The sequence below is a fragment of the Festucalex cinctus genome, chromosome 3 (genome assembly GCF_051991245.1).
Source record: "Festucalex cinctus isolate MCC-2025b chromosome 3, RoL_Fcin_1.0, whole genome shotgun sequence".
NCBI lineage: Eukaryota > Metazoa > Chordata > Actinopteri > Syngnathiformes > Syngnathidae > Festucalex > Festucalex cinctus.
In genome coordinates this window covers 23,518,482-23,543,928 of record NC_135413.1, presented here as the reverse complement: position 1 = coordinate 23,543,928, position 25,447 = coordinate 23,518,482, and the positions used below count along the sequence as shown (strand labels likewise).

General features: G+C 38.9%; 3 protein-coding genes and 1 long non-coding RNA gene across 8 annotated transcripts in view; 2 read left to right on the top strand and 2 right to left on the bottom strand.

Annotated features, from left to right (window-relative positions):
* Positions 1-46: 46 nt before the first annotated feature.
* On the top strand, positions 47-18,506 carry LOC144016135 (uncharacterized). Its single transcript, XR_013282849.1, has 5 exons — positions 47-424; positions 4,957-5,143; positions 17,316-17,399; positions 17,579-17,663; positions 17,934-18,506. It is a non-coding gene; the product is annotated as an uncharacterized LOC144016135 (long non-coding RNA).
* On the bottom strand, positions 1,465-2,373 carry gcnt3 (glucosaminyl (N-acetyl) transferase 3, mucin type). The gene has a single exon (XM_077517942.1). The coding sequence runs from the start codon at positions 2,371-2,373 to the stop codon at positions 1,465-1,467; it is 909 nt and encodes a 302-aa protein (XP_077374068.1).
* On the bottom strand, positions 4,533-25,383 carry LOC144016133 (uncharacterized). Of its 4 annotated transcripts, none has more exons than XM_077516859.1 (17): positions 25,251-25,383; positions 23,035-23,373; positions 21,941-22,144; positions 21,681-21,749; positions 21,488-21,530; positions 18,172-18,317; positions 16,008-16,202; positions 14,131-14,217; positions 13,869-14,067; positions 12,352-12,575; positions 12,029-12,271; positions 10,104-10,349; positions 8,711-8,906; positions 7,170-7,375; positions 6,829-6,929; positions 5,245-5,416; positions 4,533-5,128 (listed from the first exon to the last, which is right to left on the bottom strand). In XM_077516859.1, the coding sequence occupies exons 2-17, from the start codon at positions 23,210-23,212 to the stop codon at positions 4,755-4,757; spliced, it is 2,883 nt and encodes a 960-aa protein (XP_077372985.1). In that variant the 5' UTR covers positions 23,213-23,373; positions 25,251-25,383; the 3' UTR covers positions 4,533-4,754. The 4 variants fall into 4 exon arrangements, with proteins under 4 accessions (XP_077372985.1, XP_077372984.1, XP_077372983.1 ...); XM_077516858.1 differs by lacking the exon at positions 25,251-25,383 and adding an exon at positions 23,950-24,577; XM_077516857.1 differs by lacking the exon at positions 25,251-25,383 and having other exon boundaries at positions 23,035-24,577.
* Positions 23,969-25,447, top strand: part of otud7a (OTU deubiquitinase 7A) — a 34,832-nt gene continuing 33,353 nt past the window's right edge. Inside the window, exon 1 of one of the 2 annotated variants that reach the window (XM_077516861.1) lies at positions 23,969-24,205. The gene's annotated coding sequence lies outside the window, so the exon portion shown is untranslated. Of the gene's footprint in view, positions 24,206-24,455; positions 24,817-25,447 lie in introns of those variants that run through there. The other variant, XM_077516862.1, reaches the window with a different exon arrangement.

The window sequence follows — 25,447 nt, the reverse complement described above, 5'->3', positions numbered from 1 at the left end:
CACCCACCGTGATGCCACTCATACAAACAGCTTTGCGTTCATTCAACTCAACGGGCCCAGCTTTCACATTTTACGGACCTAAAAACAACTTGCATGAAACTTTGATAATTATTTTATTGTCCAATCGATTCCTTTGCGGCATTTTGCCGTCTTCTGATTGGGTCATCTAAGTAGTCTGTTCTCGTTCTCTGATAAGCTATGCCCGCCTGATTTAGGTCATGATTAAAAAACATTTTCTAAGGGCACTTTTGAAGAAAAACTGGACTTTACGAGTCTAAGTCAACCAACACCATTGCTGTCTGTCTTGTTTTAACAGAATATGATTTTTGGGGAGCCCTTTCAAGAGCAGTATTATGAGTGCTAAAGCTAGCACTAACAGGTAGTAGCAAAGAACAGGTCTGCTACGTCTGCATCAGAATCTCTGGTGAGTGCACATGGGTTTTGTTTACAGTTTATTTTCTATAATTATATTAATATAATAATAGTCATAGTTAAACACTGTTATAGTTAAACAGTCTGCCGTTTTTGTACATTATTTTGCAAAGTAATGCTGTTACTTAAATTTCTACTGAAGGCCCATGTCCAAAGCTGCAGGATTGTTAAATAAATAATCCCTGAGTTAAAGTCCTTAAAATCATTCTTGAGGGCTATTTATACAATGAATTATCTCATATGCAATTCAAAAGAATAATCATAATTTAATAAACAGTAGTTTACCGTTTCAGCCACTTCTTTGTGATGAAAGTGTCACACGCTACTTCATCTCTACTGTATACTCGGTCTTGTAGAAACTTAAAATCTTTGAGTTGTTTTTTTTTTTTTTTTTTGATGAAAACTGTTTTCCTCTTGCCTTATCTTCTCAAGTCCAATGCCACTTTCTGGATGAAGTACATGCACAGTAAGTAAATGGAAATAAATAATAGTTCATCCATTGTATGAGAAGGGAGGGGACCACACATTTTGATAGAGTAGTTGAAGCATTTCACTTTGTAGTCACTCAGAAACAGCTGTGCCCTGAGATACAAGTGCCTTGACTTACAAGTTTTCCTGAGATAAGAGCAAACATTTGATAGTGCACTTCAGAGAATTTTTTGTACAGTGTTACCTTGTAACCATCCCTCCGTGTTTACACTTTACAGTAAACAAATCTAATTTATTCCAAAGTCTGTCAAAGATGTACTTTGCAAAATTAACCTATAGCCATTTGCTTTCTGTAGGCATAAAAAAAACAGGATTAACAGGATTTCATAATGTACAGCAAAAACAAGGTTTCTGCTTTGAAATGTAGAGAAACACAAGTGTACCGCCATCTAGTGTCCAAAAGTGGAATTAGACCACAAATAACCGTGAGGTGGAACACAATGGATATAAATAAACTGTACCCAGAATATCCACAAAATAGCAGTACTGTGAACCCGTAACCTGTGATGGAGTTTGATGTTTACTATATTTCACATGTCTGTATTATACTGTATAACCTCTACCTAAAGCGTTAAAATACAGAATAGACTCCAAGCACCTAATAACGATGTCATCCACCATTGGATCAAACTTATTAGCCAGGAGGTGATGTTGTCTTAGAAGCCACGGGAGGTCTCCAGTTCCATACACGCAAACAGCTCGTCTATTAGCCCCTGCGCACGGCTCATACGGGGCCCCATTCCTCACATCCCCTGACAAATAGCTCCATTTGACCACACGGGCGATGGCTTGCATGTCCGACGTGTCGTATTTCTCGTTAGCGGGCACCGATCCGGGCATGGAGGGCATCCTCTGCAAAGTGGCCCACAAGTGCTCATCCGGGCTGTAGGTGTCCTTCTCCCATTCCAGCAACGCCTGAACCTCCCGGTCCTGCAGCACGTGTTCCACGAAGGCCCTGCTGGCCACAAAGTAGGCATTCCCAGTGAACATGGGGCTTCTAATGGGAGGTGGGCTTTTCCTCACGTCGGTCCTGATGATGGAGTCGGTGACGTTGTAATGATACAGCCAGCGTTGCTTCTTGTAGTCATTGGTGGCTTCGGTTTCCATGCTGTTCCTTCCATTCAGTACCTTCAAAGCTTGCACCGTCTCCCTGTTGCTCTTGATAGGAAAGTCCGTCCCGCATGTGTTCAGCAGGTACCTCCACCGGACGTGGGATCTCAACAAACTCTCCATGCAGTTCAAATCGGCCTGTACTCGCGACCATGAGGCGTAAACGACACTCTCTCGTTTGCCAGCTATGAATACATTCTCAAAGCAGGAAACGATGGCATTCACGGCCTTCTGGAATGCCGCTGTGGATTTTCGGTCCACGTGCACGCAGTAGATGTTCTGAGGGGTGTAAACGGCGCGGAGGAGGCGCTCGAACATTTCGATCTGCTCGTGGATCACCATGGAGTAGGCGATGGGAAAATCTTTCTCTTCTTCACTCAGAGGAATCATAAAGAAGCCTCGCTGTATAATATAAGATTGACAATCCTGGGTCGCGTTCAGGTAAAAGTCCTCGGTTAGCAGAACTTGCCTCGTCCTGGAAGATAAAAGCGCTTGTAAGTCATCTTCGCGGCCCGCTAAGTCTCCCGTGATGATGGCAGAGCAGGCGGGCAGATCGGCTGCAATTTGCTGCGGTATCAACGGATCAGAGTCCGTTTTCCATAGGATAACTAAAACAAAGAAACCCACAAGGATGAGGATCCTCCAAAACCGTAGGCCTTTGATGAACTTGCCAAAAATCCTTTTCCTGTTGGAGAGCTTCATTGCTGAGGAGAAGGATGCCGATGACCTCTCCAGTTGAAACAGTGCACCGAAGTGTATTTATGATTTGACAACCAAATTTGAAGCCCAGTCAGGAGGTGTGTCTTACATGACACTAAAGATAATCCCCAAAGGCGGCTTGCCCATTAGGCTATATAAAAAGTACATTTGTATATATATGTATACAACATATAGATATAAAGAGGACCAGACGTTCTAAACTCTTGAAATATAAACACTAACTTGGAATAAAATGCAAAGTAATGCCCAATTAATGTTACTACAAATGATATTACCAAACAGCACCATACGAAATAAGTCTTACAAAACTTCCACTATTTGGAACAACATTGATACGAAAATTATTGAGAGAATATCTGATCGACTAACATAATTGTAACCTGTCGTTCAAAACATGCACCTTCCCAGAGCAAATAAAACGGACTAAAGTGCTTCCATTTTACAGACCTGGCAATAAACATCTGTTCACAAACACAAATTATCCAAACTGTCACAATTGTCAAAGATACATGAATAAATGCATGCTCAAAGACCGTATGATTCTATTTATAAATAAGTACTTATTAGTACCGTTTTAGATCATCTCTACTTCCATGGCTCTAATGGAGCTAGCGGAAGAGGTAGTAGGATGCATTGACAAAAAAAAAAATGCAGTTGGTATTTTCATTGAACTAAAGAAGGCTTTTAACACTATTAACCGTGGGATATTGATTAAAAAAAATTGATAGGTATGGTGTCAAGGTTACAATGGAAACAGTTTGCCCAAATAGGTAACAATAAATCAATGTACTTGAATATTACCCGTGATGTCCCGCAGGTGTCTATCTTGGCTCCCATTTTGTTTATACATTAATGATATATGGAAAGTATATTTAAAAAAAAATTTAAAAAAAATTGCAGATGACAAATATTTTCTGTTCAGGGGACGATTTGTAGCATCTAAAGACTTGGTTTAATGTAAACAAACTATCATTAAACTTTAACAAAATTAATTTATTTCCAGTTGAACATCAAATAAAACAAAAGGTAAGGTTGGAAGTTAAAATTGTGAAAAATTAGTCCATGAAATTAATTTTTTGCATGTTTTAATTGATGGCAAGCTCCACTGGACACCTCACATGATATATTTGTCTGAATGTCCTCCAAAGTATCTAGAAGAATTCAAATTCTTACTAGGGAACAATTCTGAGGGCTAATTTACAGCAACAAAATAGCAAGTACAAAGTTAGTTCATGCAGTGGAAGAGTAAATAGTGTTTAGTGTGGATGTCAGAAAGTATAGTAAACTAAAGCAATATTTGTTTGGAAAATAGTGAACCAAGCTTTCAATTTAATTGCTCAATTTTTTCACTTCACTTAATTGTCTAAGTTGTACATGATTTTGACTTCGGCATCCCACTAGCAAGTGTTCACTGCAGCAAATTTTTCAAAGATGCACTTGACTCATTTCACTGCACATATCTAAGAAAAAAAAAGCCACCTTTTATTCATGTACCAGTGTTTACTTCCAAATGCCTTCATTAATGATTCCAATCACAGTTTCCAAATGCAGGCACTTTGTACAACAAAACCAAAACGTCCCAAAAGAAATAAGCAATCAGCAGCAGGGCAATTAAAAAAAACAATACATTGCATTCTTGCTTCGCTTGTAATTTGATTATGTCAGGTAGAGTACCAAAACAATGAGCATTCAGGCAATAAGCCTTGTCTTGAAATGGATATTATTCAAAATAAGTATGCTATTTATAGATACCAGCAAATAAAGATGAATAATAATCCTCGTAGCATCCATCCATTTATTTCTTACAGCACTTGTCCTTCACCTAATATTCACAACATAACTTTACATTCCCTCTGCTTTACGGCCATTCAAACAACACAAAGTGACATCACCAACTACTGGCCTGGCATACATATTACAGTGTTTTCAGTCGTTTTTGCACGTCCGTGTGAACGTTGTCCCATTATGACTAAGTCGTTGTTGCACCCTTTGGTGAGTCTTGACTAGGACTGATTGAGACAAGTACTCTCATCCACATGCGCATCCGCGTTGGCGTCATGCTCGTGGATAAAACTGTAACGGCGGTACACGGAGCCGCCTCGACTCGTGTACACCACGTCCACCTCGTCGCCGCTGTCCGGTTCGGGCACTCCGTGAGGCATGTTGGCGCCGCCGCTCAGTCTCTCGTAACTCTGCTTCCAACAGAGCTTCCTCCTGGCTCGGGCCTTCACCAAGGCGAAAGCGAGCAGAGCCAAAGCCAGAGCGGCCAGCAGGGCGACGGGTACGGCGGCCGACGTGTGGTTGAGGACGCTCGACATGTTGGTGTTTGTTACCGGCTCGTCCCCTGACTTGGGTTCGGGGGCCTCCATGCACAGAGCTACATGAAAAGCAAGTGAGTGGAAAACATTTTTGATTTCAAATGTACACACATTTAACATCACAGATACTACAGTACATGAGAATGTTTGATGGCATTGGCGGCGTATACTGTACCTGAGCGGCTGTCGCATATGCAGCAGTTTGTGTGGTTCCCTCCCGTCTGACAGCAGCGGGCACAGCGGCTCTCCACGGCGTGAAGGCCAGAATCTCGGTGACAAGTCAGGCAGTGGTCAGGTCTGGGCCCACTGCAATGCTTGCATGAGATGTCACATGGCTCACAGGTGGCCTGCAGAGGTAGCCGTTGCACAAAAGAGGGTTTTTATTACTATGGTCAAATTACAATTAAAACATTTATCAAATGTATACAATTATTTTACATTATGATATTTGGAGGGAAACGCGCATAGTTCAACAGTTGCGAGTTCGTTCCTTCGTTATGCACAGAAACACTTGACAATTTGCGATTATCTGTAAATACATGGCAAAACGTCTGAAAATTAGTTTTATTTTCTAATCGACAATATGTATAATAATTATACCAATGCTTACTGTTGGCCAATGGCCATAAACAATAAAAAACAAAACAAAACATCAAGCTAGTTATCCGCTCAACCAAACTTAAGATGCTCTACTTTCTGCAATTAGTAAAAACTCATTATAAATAAATAAATAAATAAATGGATAAATAAATAAATAAATAAATAAATAAATAAATAAATAAATGACAAATGTTAAAATAAAAATGGATATAAAAATACAATTAAAAAATTAAATACAAATGTATTTATTTATGTATATATATTTTTTGTTCTTTTTATTTCCATTTACATTATTTTTTATATATTTTTTAAATTATATTTTTTTATATGCGTTTTTATTTTCACTTTATTTATTTATTTATTTATTTATTTAATTTGCCGTCCATATTATGCAGCCCCACTAGTCTAAATACGGTATTCTGGTTCATATTGTGTTAATAAGATACGAGCTAAGCAGCAAAATCCAGCCGTTTTTATCATTATCTGAAGGCGACCATTTTGTCTTTCCCTGTCGAGTAAAAATGACATCACAGTTGCTCAGGTCTTGGGTAACAACCAATCACAGCTCAGCTTCAGAAAACAGGTGAGTTGTGATTGGTCGTTGCATTAGCCCTGAGCAGCTGTGACGTCATCTTCAGTCGACAGCATGTGGCAAAATGGCCCCCTCCCTGAGATAGATAAAATTGGCTGGATTTTGCTTCATAACTCGTATTCCACAAGTGTAATATTAATCAGGATGTCATGTATAGATTAGGGAGGTCAGGTCAAATATAACATATTATTGTCAAGATATGTTTAAGGTTGACTTCCGCTTAAAAAAAAAAAAAAAAAGAAGATATTTTTAATGAAATTCCAAGCAACCATCCATTTTGAAGCCGAAATGTTTGTGTCAACCAATTTTCGTGGTCTACTTAACCAAGTTAGCAGACATTTTTTTTCCCCCATTCCTAAAAAAAAACAACACATCATCATTTTGTTGTTTGAACCAATTAATGGCATTTCCATTCATTTCAATACGGAAAGCTGAATTGAGATACAAAAACACAAAATGAACGCGCATTTCAGGGCAACACTGTAAAAGGAATGCCAGATGAAGTACGATGAAGATGTAGTACCATAAAAGTGGTTGTGTCAATACAACAATGTGTTTGCAGCACACCTTTTCCGTAAAATACTTTCCCTCCTCACAGCGCGGATAACAGACTTTGTCCTTTAGCGTGCTGCCATTGTCGCACGTCACACAGCTCTGAGGGGAGGCATCTGCCAAGCACATACAACATATTGGCGCTGCTATGTGAAAAACACGTCCGTTTTTTGATTTTTATGTTTTTGGGATGAAATGAATGCAGACATCCCAAAAAGATAAAAAAAAAAAAAAAAAAAAAAAAAAAAAAAAATGACATGAATATTTTTCACAAAAACTGTGACCAGTATTGACATAGTAAAGAAAATGGTGGCTGGGGGTCAATTGTTTTCGTCCGACGGCTGCTTGATGGTCACCTGTGCAGGTGTGGCAACTGATGTGGCATTGCAGGCACGAGTCGTCGAGTCTGTAGAAGCGCTGCGGGCAGCGCTCCACGCACAGCTTGGTGCCTTTCAGTTCCAGGAAGGGAGGCAGGCAGGCCCGGCAGGATTCGGGCCCGGGACCTGTGCACATCTCACAGGAATGGTGGCATTTCTCACAGTGGGAGCCCGCTTGGTAGTACCTTCAGAAAAGCAAGAAGGCATTGATATGGGGAAAAGAGCATCGTGGGAGGAGATTGAAAAATAAGATCAGTTTCTTCTAAAGCTTAAACTTCATTCTGGTAGGATGCTGTGTTGTTTTCCTCACCCACTTGCTGATTGGATTACTTTTACCCAAGGTTGGGTTAATTATTTTTGAGCCAGCCATTTGGTCAGAAGATTGGATTTGGGCAGACTGATAAGCTTAAGCTGGTTGCCATTTAGGATTCTTTTTTTGTGTGTATTGAAGTTGAATTTAATTTCATGTCCTATTCTTAGAAAATGGTGGTGGCTCAGTGGGTAGCACAACTTCCAATTGCATATCTGGAAAGTGACTTGCTGTGGCGACACTTCAAAATTATGTTATTGAAATTATAAAAAAAAAATTTTCACCCATAGCTATACTCATAACCAGGGATGCAACATTAACGGCAATATCGTGATAATGTGACATTAGAACTGCTACAATTTTGTCGTCGTCATCGTCATGTCACGATATTAAAAGCAGTGCTATATAGATAAAGATGACTTGACTTAAAAAGGTGAGATTGTATTGCATTTGTGCAGTGCTAGTACCCTCTGGTGGTTAGTTTCATTAGTGCGATTTAATTTTAATCAGGAATGTTTTGGCCACTGCGGCGGTTATCAGTCCTATATAAGTCATACTAGCAAATATTTTTCAACATCTCCATCAAAACATTACTTTTGGCTCGCTAAGAGCACATGTCAATGACATGACCTCTTTATCCGTCACTGCTGTTATTATGTACAAAAACACAACATTGTGTTTTTTTCCGACCAATATGAGTTTTTTTTGTTTTTTTTACAATATCGTGAGTTCTTATACAGTATCACGAGCTTGTTTTATATCGCCAAGCTGCCCACAATATCATGATGAGATTGATTTTGTGATATATTATTGCATCGTGATGTTTGGATATCATTTCATTACTGATAACCTGGTAACCCATTCCTTGGTAACTTTAACTCACCAGTAATAACAGTAGTTTTTACTTCTTGTTGGATTAAAATGTTGACCCAACATTCTGGTTAAAATCCTTAATCCTTAATAAAATAACCTAGCATCTTCCAGTGCTGGGTTAGCAATTACAACCAATTTGGATGACTTTTCTCCCAGCAGTTTTAAGACTGTAGGTTGCTCAGAATGACAGTTGACTAATGCCAACACAATTAAGTTCAATCTATGCTATGTTGACTTAAAATCATTTCCAGTAAAAGGTTGAGGAGAACGTAAACAAACCACGAAAAGAGCTTGTGCGTCTCAAAGTCAACGATACGGAAACAATTCAGCGCCGTACCCTGTGGGACAATGGCGGACACAAAGATGAAGGAGGCGCAGGTATCTCGGGGAACACGTGAGGCAGTCTCTGGGTGACGACCCCGTGCAGGTGGCGCACACGTGATCGCATGGCAAACAGAACCCCAGCTGGGTTCCGTCTGCTTCCTGCCTGCTTGTGTACGTACCAGCCGGACATTCGCTCACGCAGGTCCTGTCTGGGGGAAAAAACACACAGACACGCCTCTTTTTTTATTTTTTTATTTAAGTTGGCAAAACCTTGGAGTTGGAGTGCCCCTTGTGCACTGTGCAGCAGGATGATCATTTATTTTGTGATACAAAACAATAAAATGCTTCAACATTTAAAATATTAGGACCTATTAAAAAAAATAGAAACACTATAATTATGTAAGTTCCTTTTGCAACAAGCAGAATTTATGATATATATTTATAATTTATGTTGGCAAAAATTTGAAGTTGGAGTGCAGCATGTGCACTGTGCTGTAGGACGATCATTTATTTTTTGGTATAAAATAAGAAAATGTTTAAACATAAAAAAAACAAAGAAATATTAAGACAAAATTATTTGAAACACTATAATTGCAAGTTCCTTTTAGATTAAATAACATTTATTTAACATTTTAAAAAGGTGCAAATGTATAAATTTTAAAAACAAAAAAAAAATTGCATTAATCTATAATTTGCTGATTATGTAATTGTGGAGAGTACCAACTGAAATTGTAATTTAATTTCAATTAATTCCTCAGCCCTCATGTGTACTATTGTGAATCATCTTTTAGTTTTAGAGGACTATTTTATTGTGAATTTGCTATTTTAAAGATAGATATTACACAAGGTTTACTTTTTAATCGGTTAGTTTGGTCTCCAGAGTGCCTGCCCACCCGTCAAGTATGATATGCTAAAATTAGTCACTGGTGGCTATGGGCAAATGTCATTCATTTGCAGTCTGGATGCAAAGGGGTGAACATGTCCCTCTTTGGAAGGAGTCTCAATGTCTACAAAAGTCTCCACAACTAGTTTCAATAGCTTTTTTGCTCATCACGTTTAAAAAAAAAAAAAAAAACGGGTCGGCGAAGTCGCTAATATAGTGGTAAAATCGCTAGCTCCACTCCAGTCGACATGGTCATGGTAAAAGAAGCTCAGAACCGTGATATTATCACGTTCTTGTTTAAAACACAACATCCATCGAGGGAAATTCATTTCAACATAACAGCAGAGGAAGAGAAATGCTAATGCTAGCTTTATATGCATAATTAAGCCCAGATATACAAAAAAAGTCAGAGATTTGTTGGAAACATACTATAGCACGATAAAACTAAAGTACTTCTCTTCATATTACTTTTTGGGAACACTTCCTAGCAGTTAACTTGACATCCACATTTGTGGAAACTCACTGTGAAGATATCGGGGGATGGCGCACATCAGGCATTCGTCGCTGCCAAGCCCCTCGCAAGAGTAGCAGTGGCGGTGGCAGCCCATGCAGGTGAACTGGTCATCATGCAGGAAGGTCCTCGGCGGACAGTCGCTATCACCGGTAACGCCGCACAGCAAAGTGTTGGGATCAAGCACCAGGCCTCGTTCGCAGTGGGTGCACTGGTTTGGGTCCGGACCAGAGCAGCTCACACATGTCTGGTGGCACTCTGCACATCGTTAGTATAAACATTCTGCCTTTAGATAAAAAGTTATGCTTGGTTTTGCTTTCCATATTAATTAACTCTATAAAGCCTCAACCATGAAATATATGCTAGAAAACACGATTATTTTTAAATAGAGTATTTATTGGTCCTTTTGAACAAACTTTTTTTTTTTTAAATCAACTTCCACATATGAATTTTGATTTGTATTATATTTGATACATACGGTCACAATGCTATAAATTTGTACATTTACAACGGTCAAAGATATAATCATAAACACATATCAAACATTAGTATTTACAAAAATCAGTAAAAAAAAAAAAAAAAAAAAAAAAAACATGGCCTACAGAAGGATATTTTACTAACCAAATTAAATAAAAACAAAAATGATTTATAAAAAAAAAAAAAAAAAAAAAACGAAAAAAATTTAATTTTTCCAAAACTACCTATAATTATAGAAAAAATGTCCTTCATTTTAGTCTTTGGTACCATTATTAATTTCATGCATGAGCCTTTGGGGATGATTTTAAATGTGATTTTAAGTATTTTTATTTTTTATATTAACCGGAATAAGGACGTCTGAAAGTCTGCCACACAGAAGTGACATCATCTAGCAGCAGCCAATTGAAAAGCACTTTCAGATGACGTCGCTCTTGGGCGACAATTTTGTCTAATCGCTCAGCTCTCCTGCTTTTTTATTTGACTTAGCCAAAATGCAACGCTAGCTAAGAAATGTGTTACTTTTTTCATTTTACCATGGTGTGTATTAAATATTGTGTACAAGTAATGTACTTTTTTAAATTATTATTATTAAACGAAAACTAATACTGAAACTAAATAGTGTTTCCTTGTTTTTCGCTGGCGTTAGGTTCCAGAAAAATACCCGCAATAAAATATTTTATTTTATTATTATTTTTATTTTATTTTATTTTTATTTTTTTTATTATGAAATTTATTTATTTTTTTCATTTATTTATAATTTATAAAATAGGTACATTACTGAAAAAAATGATTGCAAAATTGCACACACACACAAAAAAAAAAAAAAAAAAAAAAAAAAAAAAAGCAATACAACGAGACCGTGACATGTGAACAGTATTATAGCGAGGGAGCATTTTTTTTAAATAACTAAAACTAATAAAAAAATAAATAATAATAATAATAATCATTAAAAAAATAACAGCACCACCCTGAAAATGAATGAAAAGTAACTAAATTTAAAAAAACAAAACTCAAAATGAAATAAAAATGAACAAAAATGAAAATTCCGAAACTATAATAACCCTGGCCCCATTATTATTAAGTATCTGTAGCTGGGTGATACTGCCCTCTAATGTTCTATCCGTGCAATGCATGTGTCAGATCATATACATCAGGGTTTTAATGGGAAAAAAAACAATATATTCATGAAATAGAGGGCTCGAAATGTCCTGTATTGTTATTATTTGTTTGGCTTTTTAATGGCTCGTGCTTGTGGTTTTGGTTTGCAATGGTGTAGAGCTGCACTCTATCATACCAAAATCTCTTTCTCATCATTTGGTCCTAAATGGGGTAAGCAACATTTTGCAAAGACTTCTCATGAGCAGCATTTGAATCCTGTATTAAATGTCATCATGAAAAGCTGCCGGCTAATCGCAGGACACATTTTAGAGAGACAAAACACTCAACACGTCAAGGCTCACCTTGGCACTCTGTAGCTGCGGCCTCATAGTAGGTGCCAGTCGGGCACTGTTTTGAGCATGCGCCCTTATAGAGTTTAGGACTGAATGTGGAGCAGGTTTCGCAGTCGTCCGCCAAAGGCCCAGAGCAGCTGCTACAGGTCGGGTGGCACAGACCGCAGCGTCCCTCCTCCATGTCCTCATAGTAGCCCGTGGGACAATTAGCCTTACACGCACCGTTCAGCATCAGATACAAGAAACTGCATTCTGAAGGGATGTAGAAGAGAGGCCTTGTGGTTGATTGCAATTCATTTCACAGTACATCCACTGTATAACTTCAAACTCACTGAAGCAGGTCCTGTCGTCTGAGCAGATATCGCAGTGAGGGGGGCAACGCCTGCAGGTGGCGTCGTCTGCAGGGTACGCCCCAAGCGAGCAGTTGAGCGTGCACAAGCCGCCCTCCAAGTAGCGGCCGTCAGCACAGGACAGACACTTTGTACTGGAGCCTTCACATGTGAGGCAGGAATTGTCGCAGGCGCTGCATGACCCCTCTGCTGTCTCCCAGTAACCTCTAGAAGCAAAGCGAGAAGCAAGTGATAGTTGACTAAAACCGAGAAAGATCATTGTGAGAATTCTTATTATTCCATGAATTTTTGATAAATGTCTTAAACAATTCCAACATGAAAATATCCACTTTGTTAAGGACATCCAATTCCAGAATTGCACATTTTTGACAAGAACTATGACAATTAGGTGAGAAATTTACCAAATTCACGATTTCTCAGCCAATTCAAATACTGTAGATTTGATTTGTTTGTATCTACAACCCATACAAGCCATTCCACCTAATATATATATATATATATATGTATATATATATATATATATATATATATATATATATATATACATATACATACACACACACACACACACAATTTTCCGGCCGATTACCGAGGTAACCAATCTTTTAAAAATTCTGACATGCCGATCCCAATTTCTGCCGATGCCGATTTTTTTCATAACAAGAAGCATGTACCTTCAGTGTTCCAATCGTATTTTACTGGAAAACATTGAACAATATCGGTGAAATAATACAAATGTATTGTTTTAATTGCAGATGAATTTGTTCTCTTAAATAAAAATGAAAATCCTATTAGTCATCTCAGCAGAAGAGGACAGTGGCTGACTTTTTCAGACCTCTGAGGAGGGAGATGAGATGGGTAGAAAAGATCGGTTCATTTTTAAGGGATGGGCCGATCACCAATCTCCCAAAATTAAAAAAAAAAAAAATCCATCGGTGCACCCCTAATATATAACATTAAAAAAATCTTTAAAAAACATTTTTCCCCACAATTCCACATTTTCCAGAAAAGACAACATTCCAATGAATGACAAAAAAAAAAAAACACCTAAAATAAAATTGATTAAGCAAACTTCAACTATTCCAATTTCAAAAAGCTCAGCTCATTCAGGACATCCTCTAAATTATTTCCCATTCCCAGAAATCACAGTTTTCACTTCATTCCAGAATTTAACAAATTCACCATCATTTCAATTCCTATTAATTGAATAATTCCGCGTTTTCTGTGAGAAAATTCCCAAAAGAATGCAGGAATTTTACGAAATTTACATAATTTAGCAAGACGTCAGCTCTCCAGCATCCACACGCAATTTGTATTCAAATGGCAATTCCTACAGAACGTGCCATATCTAGTATTTTACTACAATATCCTGTAAAGTATTAATGATTTCTTTCTTTGGCATTATGGCTCAACAGCTTTCATTTTTTCCTCCGCTTTCACACACAATTTATCCAGCAATTAGCATTTCTGGCAACGATACGAATGTTGTAGTAGCTTACTCCGGGCAATTTGACCAGCACCTCCCCTGGTGGAGAAAGAGCTTAAAGCTGCCTTTGGAACAGTCGATGCAGTTATCGCTGGAGCCCACGCAGGCCTTGCAGTTCGGCGAGCAGTTTTCACACAGCTGAGTGGCCGAGTTAGCATAGGAGCCGGGGGGACACTGCACCACGCAAGAACTTTCCTGGTCCAGGAAATAGCCTGTGAGACCACAATGCAGTGAGTGGTTTCATTGCGTGTGAATTTGGCAGGAGGCGTTTGTACCTTTAAAACACGAGGAGCAATCCAGCGCCTGTGGGCCAAAGCAGGTCTTGCAGGATACATCACATGTGTGACATTTACCGTACTCCGCTACAATTTAAAAAAAGAAACACACATACACACGGGCAGTGTCAAATCATATTAAAGCAGGCTGTAAAATTATTAATTCACTAAACTAGAGATTGCAATTTATGGAGAAATTGTGGGTGAAATCTAGAGGCTGAATTAGAAATTGTGAAATGATATGGAGTGAGACTATATGACATGGAATGATATACTCTTATAATGGCCTTAAATGAGATGAACATGTTCATGCTGGAACAGTTTGAAGCCGTCAAAAAATGTGCAAATACGAAGAGAAAGAAAATCATAATTGTAGGCTTCTATTTCGAAAATCTGAAACTATTCTCAGAAGAACAGTTTAAAGTTGGAACGGTTTGAATTGGTCAAAAAAAATTCAAAATAAAAGCGAAAAAAATCTGAATTTTTTTAGCTTTTATTTTGAAATTTTTGAAAGCATTTGCAATAAGGATAAGACGAACAGTTTAAAGTTGGAACCGGTTGAATTGGTCAAAAAATATAGAACTTAAAGGAGGAAAAAAAAAAATCAGATTTTATTTGCTTTTATTTTGAAATTTTTGAAAGCATTTGCAATAAGGATAAGATGAACAGTTTATAATTTAAACCGTTTGAATTGGACGGGGAAAAAAATTAGAGAATAAAAACAAGAAAAATAATAATCTTGAAATGTTTGTGTGTACATTTTTTTGTAAATGGGAATTTTTGGGGGTAGAAAATTATTCCAAATTGAACTGAATGATCTGAATGAGTCAAATTTCGAATAGGAATTATTTTAATCTGTAAAATTGAACGTCTCATTGAATTAATAGTGACATTTTGGTTTTTGAAATGAGACAAATTTTAGTCCTGAATAGAATTAGTTAATATGAAATGAATACATGAAATAATTTGAAAATTTAGGAATATTACTTACGAAAATGTGACATTTTTGGTATGTGTGTATTTTTAGAGCATTAAAAATCCTTCCCAAGTTGAATTTATGAACGAGCTGAATGTTTTTAATTTGAAATAGGAACAATGAAAATGTGCCATTGGGAAATGAATGGGGAATTTTGGGGTGAAAAACATGAAAACCTCATACAATTAATGAGTGCAAAAAAAGGAACATGCAAACACAAATGTGAATAAAAAGTTCCACTAGTCATCGTCAACAATCTCGAATCATGACATTAAGCTGTGTTGACATTTTTTTCAAATAGGAATGAACAGATACAGAAAGGTGTTTCTACTACAGTACTTTACCCTTGCTTTGTAGCTAAATAAATATAACAAAGGACTCTCAGTCAAAAATTCCTGCTCATCTTATTACCGCGCATAAATGTCCCTTGTGATTATTTTGTTATTGTCAGCACAGGCAAAATAAAAGGTGCTAAGAAAAAACTGTGACATGCAGATGTATTTTTGGGACAATAAAAAAAAAAAAAAAAAATCATACACAATGATGAAACATCATTCTGTAAACTTTAAATACAAAAGAAACACTGTTTGTAATAATAGCACGGTTGAAAATAACATGATTGGTGCTTGAATTGCGGCAAAGAGCCCCGTGCTGAATGAGCAAAGCTTTCTGTAAAGCGGCTCTTGAATGAGCGGGAGCAGCTAGGGGAGGTGTGCCTTGAACCCAGGGCTCCCTCGAGAGGATTCAAACCCGTGACAGTCCACTCTGCTCAAGTGTCCTTGAGCAAAACAGCGGCCATCAGTGCATGAAGATGTCAAACATGAGGTCAGCGTCATCTTGCGTACTTTGGTACTTATCTCTCAGAGGGAAACGTTCAAGGTTGGAAATTAGCCTTTTTTACCGTCAAAGTAGTGCCCCAACGGGCAGTTTGCCAGAGGGCATTGCCCGTGAAGAGGAGGGTCGCCCGCTAGGCAGAGATCGCAGTCTGCTGAGCGAGGCCCACGGCAAGTCTGGCAGGAGCTGTGGCAAGGCTCACAGCGCCACCCGGTGGTGTCACTGAAGGTTTGCTGTGGGCATTGTTTCACACATTTGCCTCCTGTTATGGACAGAGAAGTAAAAAAAAAACAATTGAATAAAATAAAAAAAGAGTAGTTGACAAGTGGAAAACAATTTACCTGAGGAATATTATGTGAAATATATTGGTGGTAGTAAAACTCTACACACCCCTATTGATATGCCAGTTTTTAAGACCGAGATAAATAATTTCAAAACTTTGTTCACCTCTGAACTAAACCTGTAACCTGTACACCATTCAAAGGGAAAAATAGACTAAGTAAAAGTAAACAATTGAAATAATATGGTTGTACAAGTGTGCACACCCTATTCAAACTCATGTTACAACATTTTGGTTGTTCATTTTTACCTACCCTAATATTTTCGTGTAGAAAAACCACATTAATGGTGACCACATTAATGGTGCAAGATGCTTTGGAATTAAAGGTGCATTGTGTTGTTTACAAAGGTAATGAACGAGCCTGACACAGATGTTGCAGTTACACTTTGGGCCAGAGGTGGCAGTCGCGAGTAAAAAAGTGACAAACTGCACAAAGATCCTTTAACGTCCGCTAGAGCTGTCAAAATGAATTGATTAATCGACAAGTAATCGATTATCAAATTAATCAATTATATTATATTATTATTTTATTATTTTATAACTATTTTAATAATCAAGTAATCGTTTAGTCATTACATAAATTAAAACTGTCCAAATACTCCAATTTCATTCTCTCAACAGTAGTTATTCTCTGATTTCTGTAGTCCTTCATCAGAGTAGACTAATTATCATTTGTATTTAATCAAAATAAAACATTTGCAAACATGTACTTGGACTTTGAAAAAAAATGACAGAACCCAAGACTGAATTAGGAGTTTCAAAAAAGTTGGTGAGTACCACAATTCCTTTCATTTATATTGCTGAATTGATGTTTTGTTGTTTTTAGCACTAAAAAATACTAAAGGAACAACAATAATTGGTTAATAAACAGAAATTGGTGAAAAAAAAAGGTTTTGTAATACACTTTAATGTGATATAAAATGTATTCTATTATTCGATTAATGAATGGAATAATCGTTCCACTGTATGTCCTACTACTTATATTTGACTAAATCCATCCATCCATCCACTTTCTATTGTGTTTGTTCTCATTAGAGTCACAGGAGAGCTGGAGCCTATCTCATCTGACTTCGGTTGAGAGGCAGGGTACACTCAGGATTGGTCGCTAGCCAATCACAGGTACTGTAGCTGCCAGTAGAGTCAGCTTTGAAATTAAATACATTTAGTTTAATTTCATTTCAATACTAAGATTTATTTTATGCCTTTGTAAGAATTTTGTTGTTTTAACTAATGTTCTTTATGTACGTTTTATATGGGGCCGCTAATGACTGATGCATTGTTACGTCATTCCCGGTAAGCCGATGGAAAGGCATCCTGTAGAGCTGCTGTTGTAGCTGTTGGAAGAACCGATTTTACTCCTCTCTAGTACATGTGGGCAATAAGGTAAAATATTTGCAAGCATTTGCACTGTTTGTGTTAGTATTACGATGTCTTTTGGAAGTAGTGTACTACTGTTAGCTCGGTAGCATGCTAGCGCTAGTCCGTTAGCATGCTATCATTGTTAGCATCTTAGCAGGCTTATTTCGGGGATGTTTACAGGCCTATATGGCAAATGGATGTTATATATTGAATGCGTATATTGTTATTTTCTCTGTGAGAATTATTTTTTGTTATTTAGCTCTTTAAAATTTGGTTTTTCTGTATTTTGTACAGCTTTAACAAGAACCACTTGGACTCGTAATTTTCGACTGGAGGAGTGTGACAGGTACATATAGCCAACCAACTCTTCAGAATCACATTCAAACCTGAGGACAGTTTCGAGTTTTCAATGAACCTAACATCTTGAAAAATGGAGACTATAATGACTAAGGCATGCCAACAGAAGGTTCCCCCAGATTAGATGTAAAAACACTAGTAGCGAAATAGAGGGGGAAAAAACCAAACATGGTACCGTTAAGGAAGTAATCTGTTTGGCATGCAAGACATTGTGTGTCACTCCTGCAGTCCGTGCATGGCAGGGGGCAGGACAGACACACGCCCCTGCCTCGGTCCTCATATGTGCCCTGGGGGCAGTGCTTGCGGCACTGGTGCCTGAAACTGTGAAAGAAGTAGTTAATAAACAACCCAAGTGTAATGCCAATCACAATATTTACCCTTGTTAAATCATATGTGTGTGAAGCTGGCCAATAATTATTGACACAACCTTTCTTTTCAGCCAATATGTTGAGCTATTGTGACATTTTAACTCATTCACTGCCATTGACGGCTTTAGACGTCAAAGATACATTTTTACTGGGCTGGCGGTGATTAATGCCTTTCAAATTGTCACATAATAGAATAAAATAAATGTTGATACATGCAGGCAGGTGTAGCAAGAGAAATAAAAACATCCAGCACACCTGCAGTTTTGCTTTCATACAATGTCAAGACAAATACACAATGCTGACAGATTTTCTTCATACCTATTCTCTTTCCTTTTAATACAGAAAGTTAATTAGCATTTATTTGCAGCTCAGGGGCACGGGGAATCATTAACCTGTCTTCCGTGTCCCCTGAGGTCGATCTGAGCTATTAAACATGAGCCGACTGTTGAAATGTAGTGCAAAGTAAAACAAAACAAACAAAAACTGCCACACAGCAAAATTACAACAAGCAGCAATCCAGTAATCCTCTTGAGTCGGTCATGCCACCTTCCCTAATGAGAGTTTGACCCAGTGACAAGCCAGGCTACAATCTCGGTGGCGTTGCCGTGGCGCTGGGATGCACTGGCTGTTTGAGGGGGAACAGCTGGAGGCGCCACATAGTATCAATCAAGTCACGCACAATAGCATCTGGCGCAGACCAGACCGCTGTCTCTGGAAACGCACCACTTGAGAAACTGCGGGATGTTTGAGCGTCCCTCTGTGCAAATATTAGAATCCCCATTCCGCGCGGGAACAACGGCATTGCCCAAGCAACAACTTTTTTTTTTTCTCCCCCTTTTTCTTTACGTGTGTGTAAGTTAGGTAAAACGTGCTGCAGATGCACCATAAAGTTAACCTTCAGGCCATGAAACAAACCTGCTGAGCGTTATCTAAGTAAATTCTTATTTCCTTCGAGAGGAAGCTAAATGTCGATAAATACCAAACATCCATCACGTTTTTTTTTTTTTTTTCTTTCAAGGTGAGGCTACTTCTACAGATTCATTACTTTTCCATTAGTGCCTCACACCACAAAAGGAGAAATATATGGTTATAGACTCAACACAACTTTATTAATGGTGCACTTTAAAAACACAACCTCATCTGATTGCCTCAATCTGCTTACAATATTAAAAGCTTAAAAATCCCGTTTAACAGCTTGTCTACATGTAGATGGGTCCCTTGAGTGCCTAAGTGCTTTAACAACCAAGCGCTATAAATCTTATCTGCATATTAGAGTTGCAACGATTCATTGACATCTAATCAATGGACAGCTATTTTGATGGTGGGTGAATTGTTTACAGAACGTGTTCAACTGAAAGGGGAAATCAACCCCCAAAAATTCTTTACAATAATATATTCTATGCAGCCCCACTAGTTGAAACACAACATTCTGATTAATATCACATTTGCAGAATATGAGTTAAGCAGCAAAATTCACCCACTTTTAACCATGTCAGCAAAGCGGCCATTTTGTTACTTGCTGTCGACCGAAAATGACATCACACTTGTTCAGGGCTCGGGCAATCACCAGTCACGGCTAAACTGTTTTCTGAAGCTGAGCCGTGATTGGTTGTTACCTAAAACCTGAGAATCTGTGATGTCATTTTCACTCGACAGCAAGTGACAAAATGGCCGCTCCCTGAGATGGATCCAAAAACAGTCTATTGCTGATTAAATCATATTACACAAACATAATTTTAATTTGATATGCAGATAAAACATAGAATTGTCAAAATCCTCAGAATTTCAACCTCTCAGTAGTAATTATTGACAGATTTCTATAGTCCTCTGAATTTAGAACTTTCATACAGATGTGCTAATCACGTGTACCGTATACATCCATTAAGTTATTATTAACTCACATGGGAAAAGACAGAAATTAAGGCCTGACTGATTAATCAGCAAAAGTCATTTTTTTCTGATTGCTGACAATTGTTTTTTTACACATTAAACATAAAGACAGATATTGACATTTAAAAATTAAAAATTGAATTGGCTGCTTTTTCTCTTTGTTGTAAAGTTAAACAATCACTAAAGGGCAAAGTATTGTAAGACAGTATTGGATTTATTTCATTTTTTTATTGTTGTAAACAAAAGAGACCAAAAAAATAGTTCTTTCTTTAGTGTTTTTTTTTTTTTTTAATTAATCGTCCGATTAATCAGTTATCGGAATTTTATTCTGCCAAATATAAGGCTAATCATTGGCCTCCAAAAATTTTTTTTTTTAAAAATCCATATCGGTTATACTTTTTTTTGTGTGGATTTGAATCCATAACCAATTAAGTTGTTATGAGAATGATTCCATTTGGTGTACTGGTCTTCTCCTTAATTTTGACATCATGCAAGCAACCATTTTGTAATGCCCATTATCATCAACCTATAGCTTGACTGACTTCCGTACATACTACACTTAAGCGCTAAATGATTCATACCCTGGTCAAATATTGAAATAAAGATGTGACTATTTTTTTGGTTTGGTATCTTATAGCAAGAAAGTCTCAAATTTATGTAAGAAGTTGTGTTAGCCAGCTATCACCACATTGGTTGCTTTCCAAATCTGTTAAATAAAACAACAGTGTTGTCGGTAGACTTTACCACCTGTGATTCGTAAGTGCTAACATCGAGGCGGACAGGCAGCCTTGCACTCTTTGCATACACCTACTATTATTTGTTTGAAGTAAGCCCCACCTCCGAGCGCCACTGGATCGGGTAACAGTGTCTCTTTCTCAATGTGAGGTAACCTGACTCGTACAATGCCAGAAAAGGGGCAGATGCAAACAATCAGGTCTGTTTCAGCTCTCTAAACCGTGATCCACAATGTGTAAGTGATAAGTTGGCCGAGGGTCGTTTTAGTTCAGAGTACAGCTTCATAACAGCTGTATACAAAACAAAATGGAAACAATATGTAGCACTCCAATGACACAAAGGGTGACACCAAAACTCACAAACATTCTTATGCGAGCATCTTATTTCACCTTTCAAATCAAATGTCAAATAATCTGATGTTTACACACTGTCAAGGTGATTGCGGAAAGCAAATGTCACTCATTGCCAGATAAAATGAATGGAAGATTAAAAACTCACAGAAAGTAACCTTGAGCACAACTGCTGCAAATCTCAGGGTCTTCTGTAAAAAAAAATAAAAATAAAAAAATAAAAAAACAAAGGGAAGAAAGACCCATTTGAATTCCAGATTCACTGAGTAATTATAATTACACAAACATGCTTTTAATGGACATAATAGACCTTAAATCATTGAAGTAAAAGTGAATTTTACCTGTGGAGCATGTTTTGCAGCCTATCTCACAGTCAATACACTCGCCAGTATCGGGATCCTGCACTTGTCCTGCAGCACAAAGACGTACAAATCTGACATTTTGTGACATTTTCTGTAATTACATTAGATCTATTTTTGCATCCTCTATTTGTATCACATTTGAGCAACAAAGTGTCCAACGCAGGTCTGAAAATGCTTATGAACAAGCTATCATTTTATTCTTGGATTTATTCACAATAAAAATTTGGTGTGTTGATTACCTATATCACAGAGCGCCGTTTGGCAGAGCCCATTATGGAGTTTGTAGCGTTCACGACATTTGGCACATACGTCGCCATCTGCGCAGAGCTCGCAATTGGCTATGCAGGGCAGGCAGGCATAGCGACCCCTGTCAGGATACAGACCGCGGGGGCAGTGCGTCCGGCAGCGACCTTGGTGGAGGAAACGTTCCTGTCCATCTTCATCTGAAGGAAAATGAACCAAAAAAACAAAACAAAACCTGTTTTTACAAAAGGAGCCATTTCATGCAATCCAGCCAGTATCCATTTTTCATCCATGTCTAAACCCGAGTTGCTTATATATTCTGTGGGCCTATCTGTGACCCCTGCGGCATCCCTCGAAGCAGCTGGACACATCCTCAAGTATAGTCGAGTCAGGACAGGAGAGTCGCCACTTGCTGCACCTGCTTTTTTGAAACTCCTCCGCCTCCCAGCATGCACGCTCACACGTGACGACTCCATGGCAATACAATGGCATGGAAGAGTGACTTTTGATGTTCTTTGAAATACAACATCAAGGCTGCTTTCTATCGTGTTGTGAAATATTCGTAAGAATGAGTGCACTGAGTTACAGACGGAGACGGCCAGATCACACAAATGCACCCAGTGCCACAAGTGTGTGTGTGTGGCAGAGAGGTTAAACCCGGTGAACTGCACAAGTAATTCTAGCCAAAGGGGATATTTTCTCCTTTCCCTCGGATTAACAAAGAGCCCATTCTAACACGATCAGATTACGCAGAAGAAGTAGGCGAAAAATGATCACACCTACATTTTTTTTTTTTTTTTTACTATGTCAACGGTCCCTCTGTGAGCAGACGTTAGAAAGCCCAACCTTGACTGTTTTAACAAGGGTAAATGTTAAACTACAAACCATTTTAGTAGTGTTTTAAATGGTCATCCATTAAAACCATGGATAAAGGCATTCCATTACATATAAAATACAAACATAAGTGATTATACTAACCAAGAAGAACTGTTAAATTCTCTATTAGATAAAGACAAATTATTAACTCCTTTAAAAATAAAAAATAAAAAATAAAAATTCAATGTTCCAAGCAGGACATCTTTTCACTCACCCACTCCACAGGTAGTGCACTCAAACAGCTCGTGGCCCGAGCACTCGGAGCAGGTGGGATGGCAGAGGACACACTGGCTCTTGAGCACAAACTGTCCTCTCGGGCACGACGACGGAGCTCTGCAGCCGGAGAGAGCGAGGAAGAGGAGCTGGATCGCGCCGAACAAGAGGGACCTCATAGCTGCATGTGGCTGTGGCGACGGCAAAGTGAGGAAGAGGAGGCAGGCAGGCAGGCAGCGGTACCAGCGCCGACTGACGCGCACCGACGCAGTGTCCGTGCATGCAGCAAGTGAAGCGCCCAGACTCAAACACCAGCCCACTCAGGATGTAACTTGCTAGACTAGTTCAGTGGGAAGTGAACAAGTGGTCAATGTGCAGGATTAATGAGATAGATAGATATTTTTATGATAGATAAATATATTTATGAGTGTGCACAGAAATCTCCAAGCTTGCATTCAAATTATGTGCGTAGCGTGTTGTAATCATCTGACCTACATTTATTATCCAAAAGTAAAAATCTAGGTCGCACCCGGTTTATTGTGGTTTACGATGTAAACTAGGGGGAGCGGCGAGCAACGCGAGTAAAAAGATATAAAGGAAGATATAACTTTAAAATAAAATAAATAAATAAAAAACGAATAAGGGTTTAGCCTATTTTGCTATTTTGATCAGGAGAGGAGGCTCAAAAGATAAAATTTGATCATTTATCAGGAACTACGTGGTTCTAGCATTTACGCACAAACTTGATTAAAAACACTTTAGCAGAGTGTTTGTAAAAATATCACAAGCTCGTCGCTTTATTTGGTACCTAAGCCACAAACATACTAAACTGCATTGGTTCGTGAGTCCAAAGTTGAGATTTATTTTTACTCAGGCACGACAGCGGCCTCTCATGGGCTTTTGGGTCCTTACTCACGTTAGGCGCGCGCCCGCCCGCCGGGTGCGTGCGTGCGCGCTCCCGAGCATCCCGGCCGGCAGCTTACGTCACGCGGCAGCCGGAGGGGGCGTGGCTTATCTCCACTGCAGCGGAGGAACATGACATGGGGATGAGCGAGCGCGAGAGAGAAAGACACCGAGAGGCGGGAGGGAGCCGACCAGCCAGGAATTAGCGGTTCGCCAAGAGGTCTGGACTGAAAACGTTACGATGGACAGCGATGACTGACGGCAGAACGGTAAGAGACGATCGGGTTTTCATTTTTCCGGGGGGGGGGTTCCCCCTCTCACGGCGCGACAGGCCCCGCTTCTCTACGACTGGTTCAGTGGCGAGCACAATAGGTTAGCACTGCGGACAGGTGCACCTGTCTTCTTTATGTGCGTGGACGCGCTTCGATGCGTTCAACTTTAGCTACGGTTTAGCTTGTATTTTTAGGCTTGAGGCGCAAACATCCGACGCCAGGCATCACGACGAGTGGTCGTGATGCAACGGAAACCGGTGGCGAAGAGTTGTCAACACGAATGTGAGGCTATGTGCTTCGTCACAAATCGCTTTTGTGATCTCAGTAGCAACGTACACTTACACGTACATGTGACAGCCGGCTGTATTTTGGGATGCTGGCCCGTTTTATAACCAGTAGACAATTACGGTCGCTTAGTGAACCTGTGTAGCCTACCTACAAAATATCAATCACACTTTTTTTTTTTTTTCTCCACGGTAGAGACGGATGATGATTATAATCATACATGATTTATTATTTAGAAGTGGACGTTCATGTGTACAGTGTGATGTACATTTTATTCATCAATGGCCTGGTTTATGGTGTCTCCCATCAATGAATGCCTTCAGGTATGACGAAGCCACTATTTTTTTTCAAGTTTACATTTACTGTATGTTTGTCATCCACTTGAGTGTGACAAACGTTACAAATAACAAATCTCTGCCTTATGTGCTCTTTTGTTTACAACCCAACTCGAACCTTTTGTCTGGCCAAAGCTAAAACAGAGCCACAAAGCCAAGGCAAGCCCGTGGGTGCCAGGCTAAGCCGTGCCATGCCGCCTCCTACAGAAAGCTTTAGTGAAGACTGGTCACTTGGCACCCAATCAGTTACCGCTGTGAATTCTTTTCCTGTCACTGGCATTTTAGGCCCACAAAATCAGAACGGAGATGACGGTTGGTGTTAAACGCAGCTGGGCTTTCATGTCACTCATGGCGGCGCTCGGACAATGCCCACTGACATTCCTTTGCAAACATCCCTGCCAACTGCCCACTACCTCCATTACCTTAGCGAAGAATTCCTCCTTTATGATCTGTAAAAAAAAAAAAAAAGGAACAATAAAGCTTTGGTTCCCATAATAAAAAGCACCTGACAGCCATGGCTTTCTGCCATGTCTAAAATCTGCTAAGTTTAGTCCTTCAGAGGAGATGAGATGAGTCAAGAGGCTTCTTTAAAACAGTCAATGTTCTTCAGACATCCCTA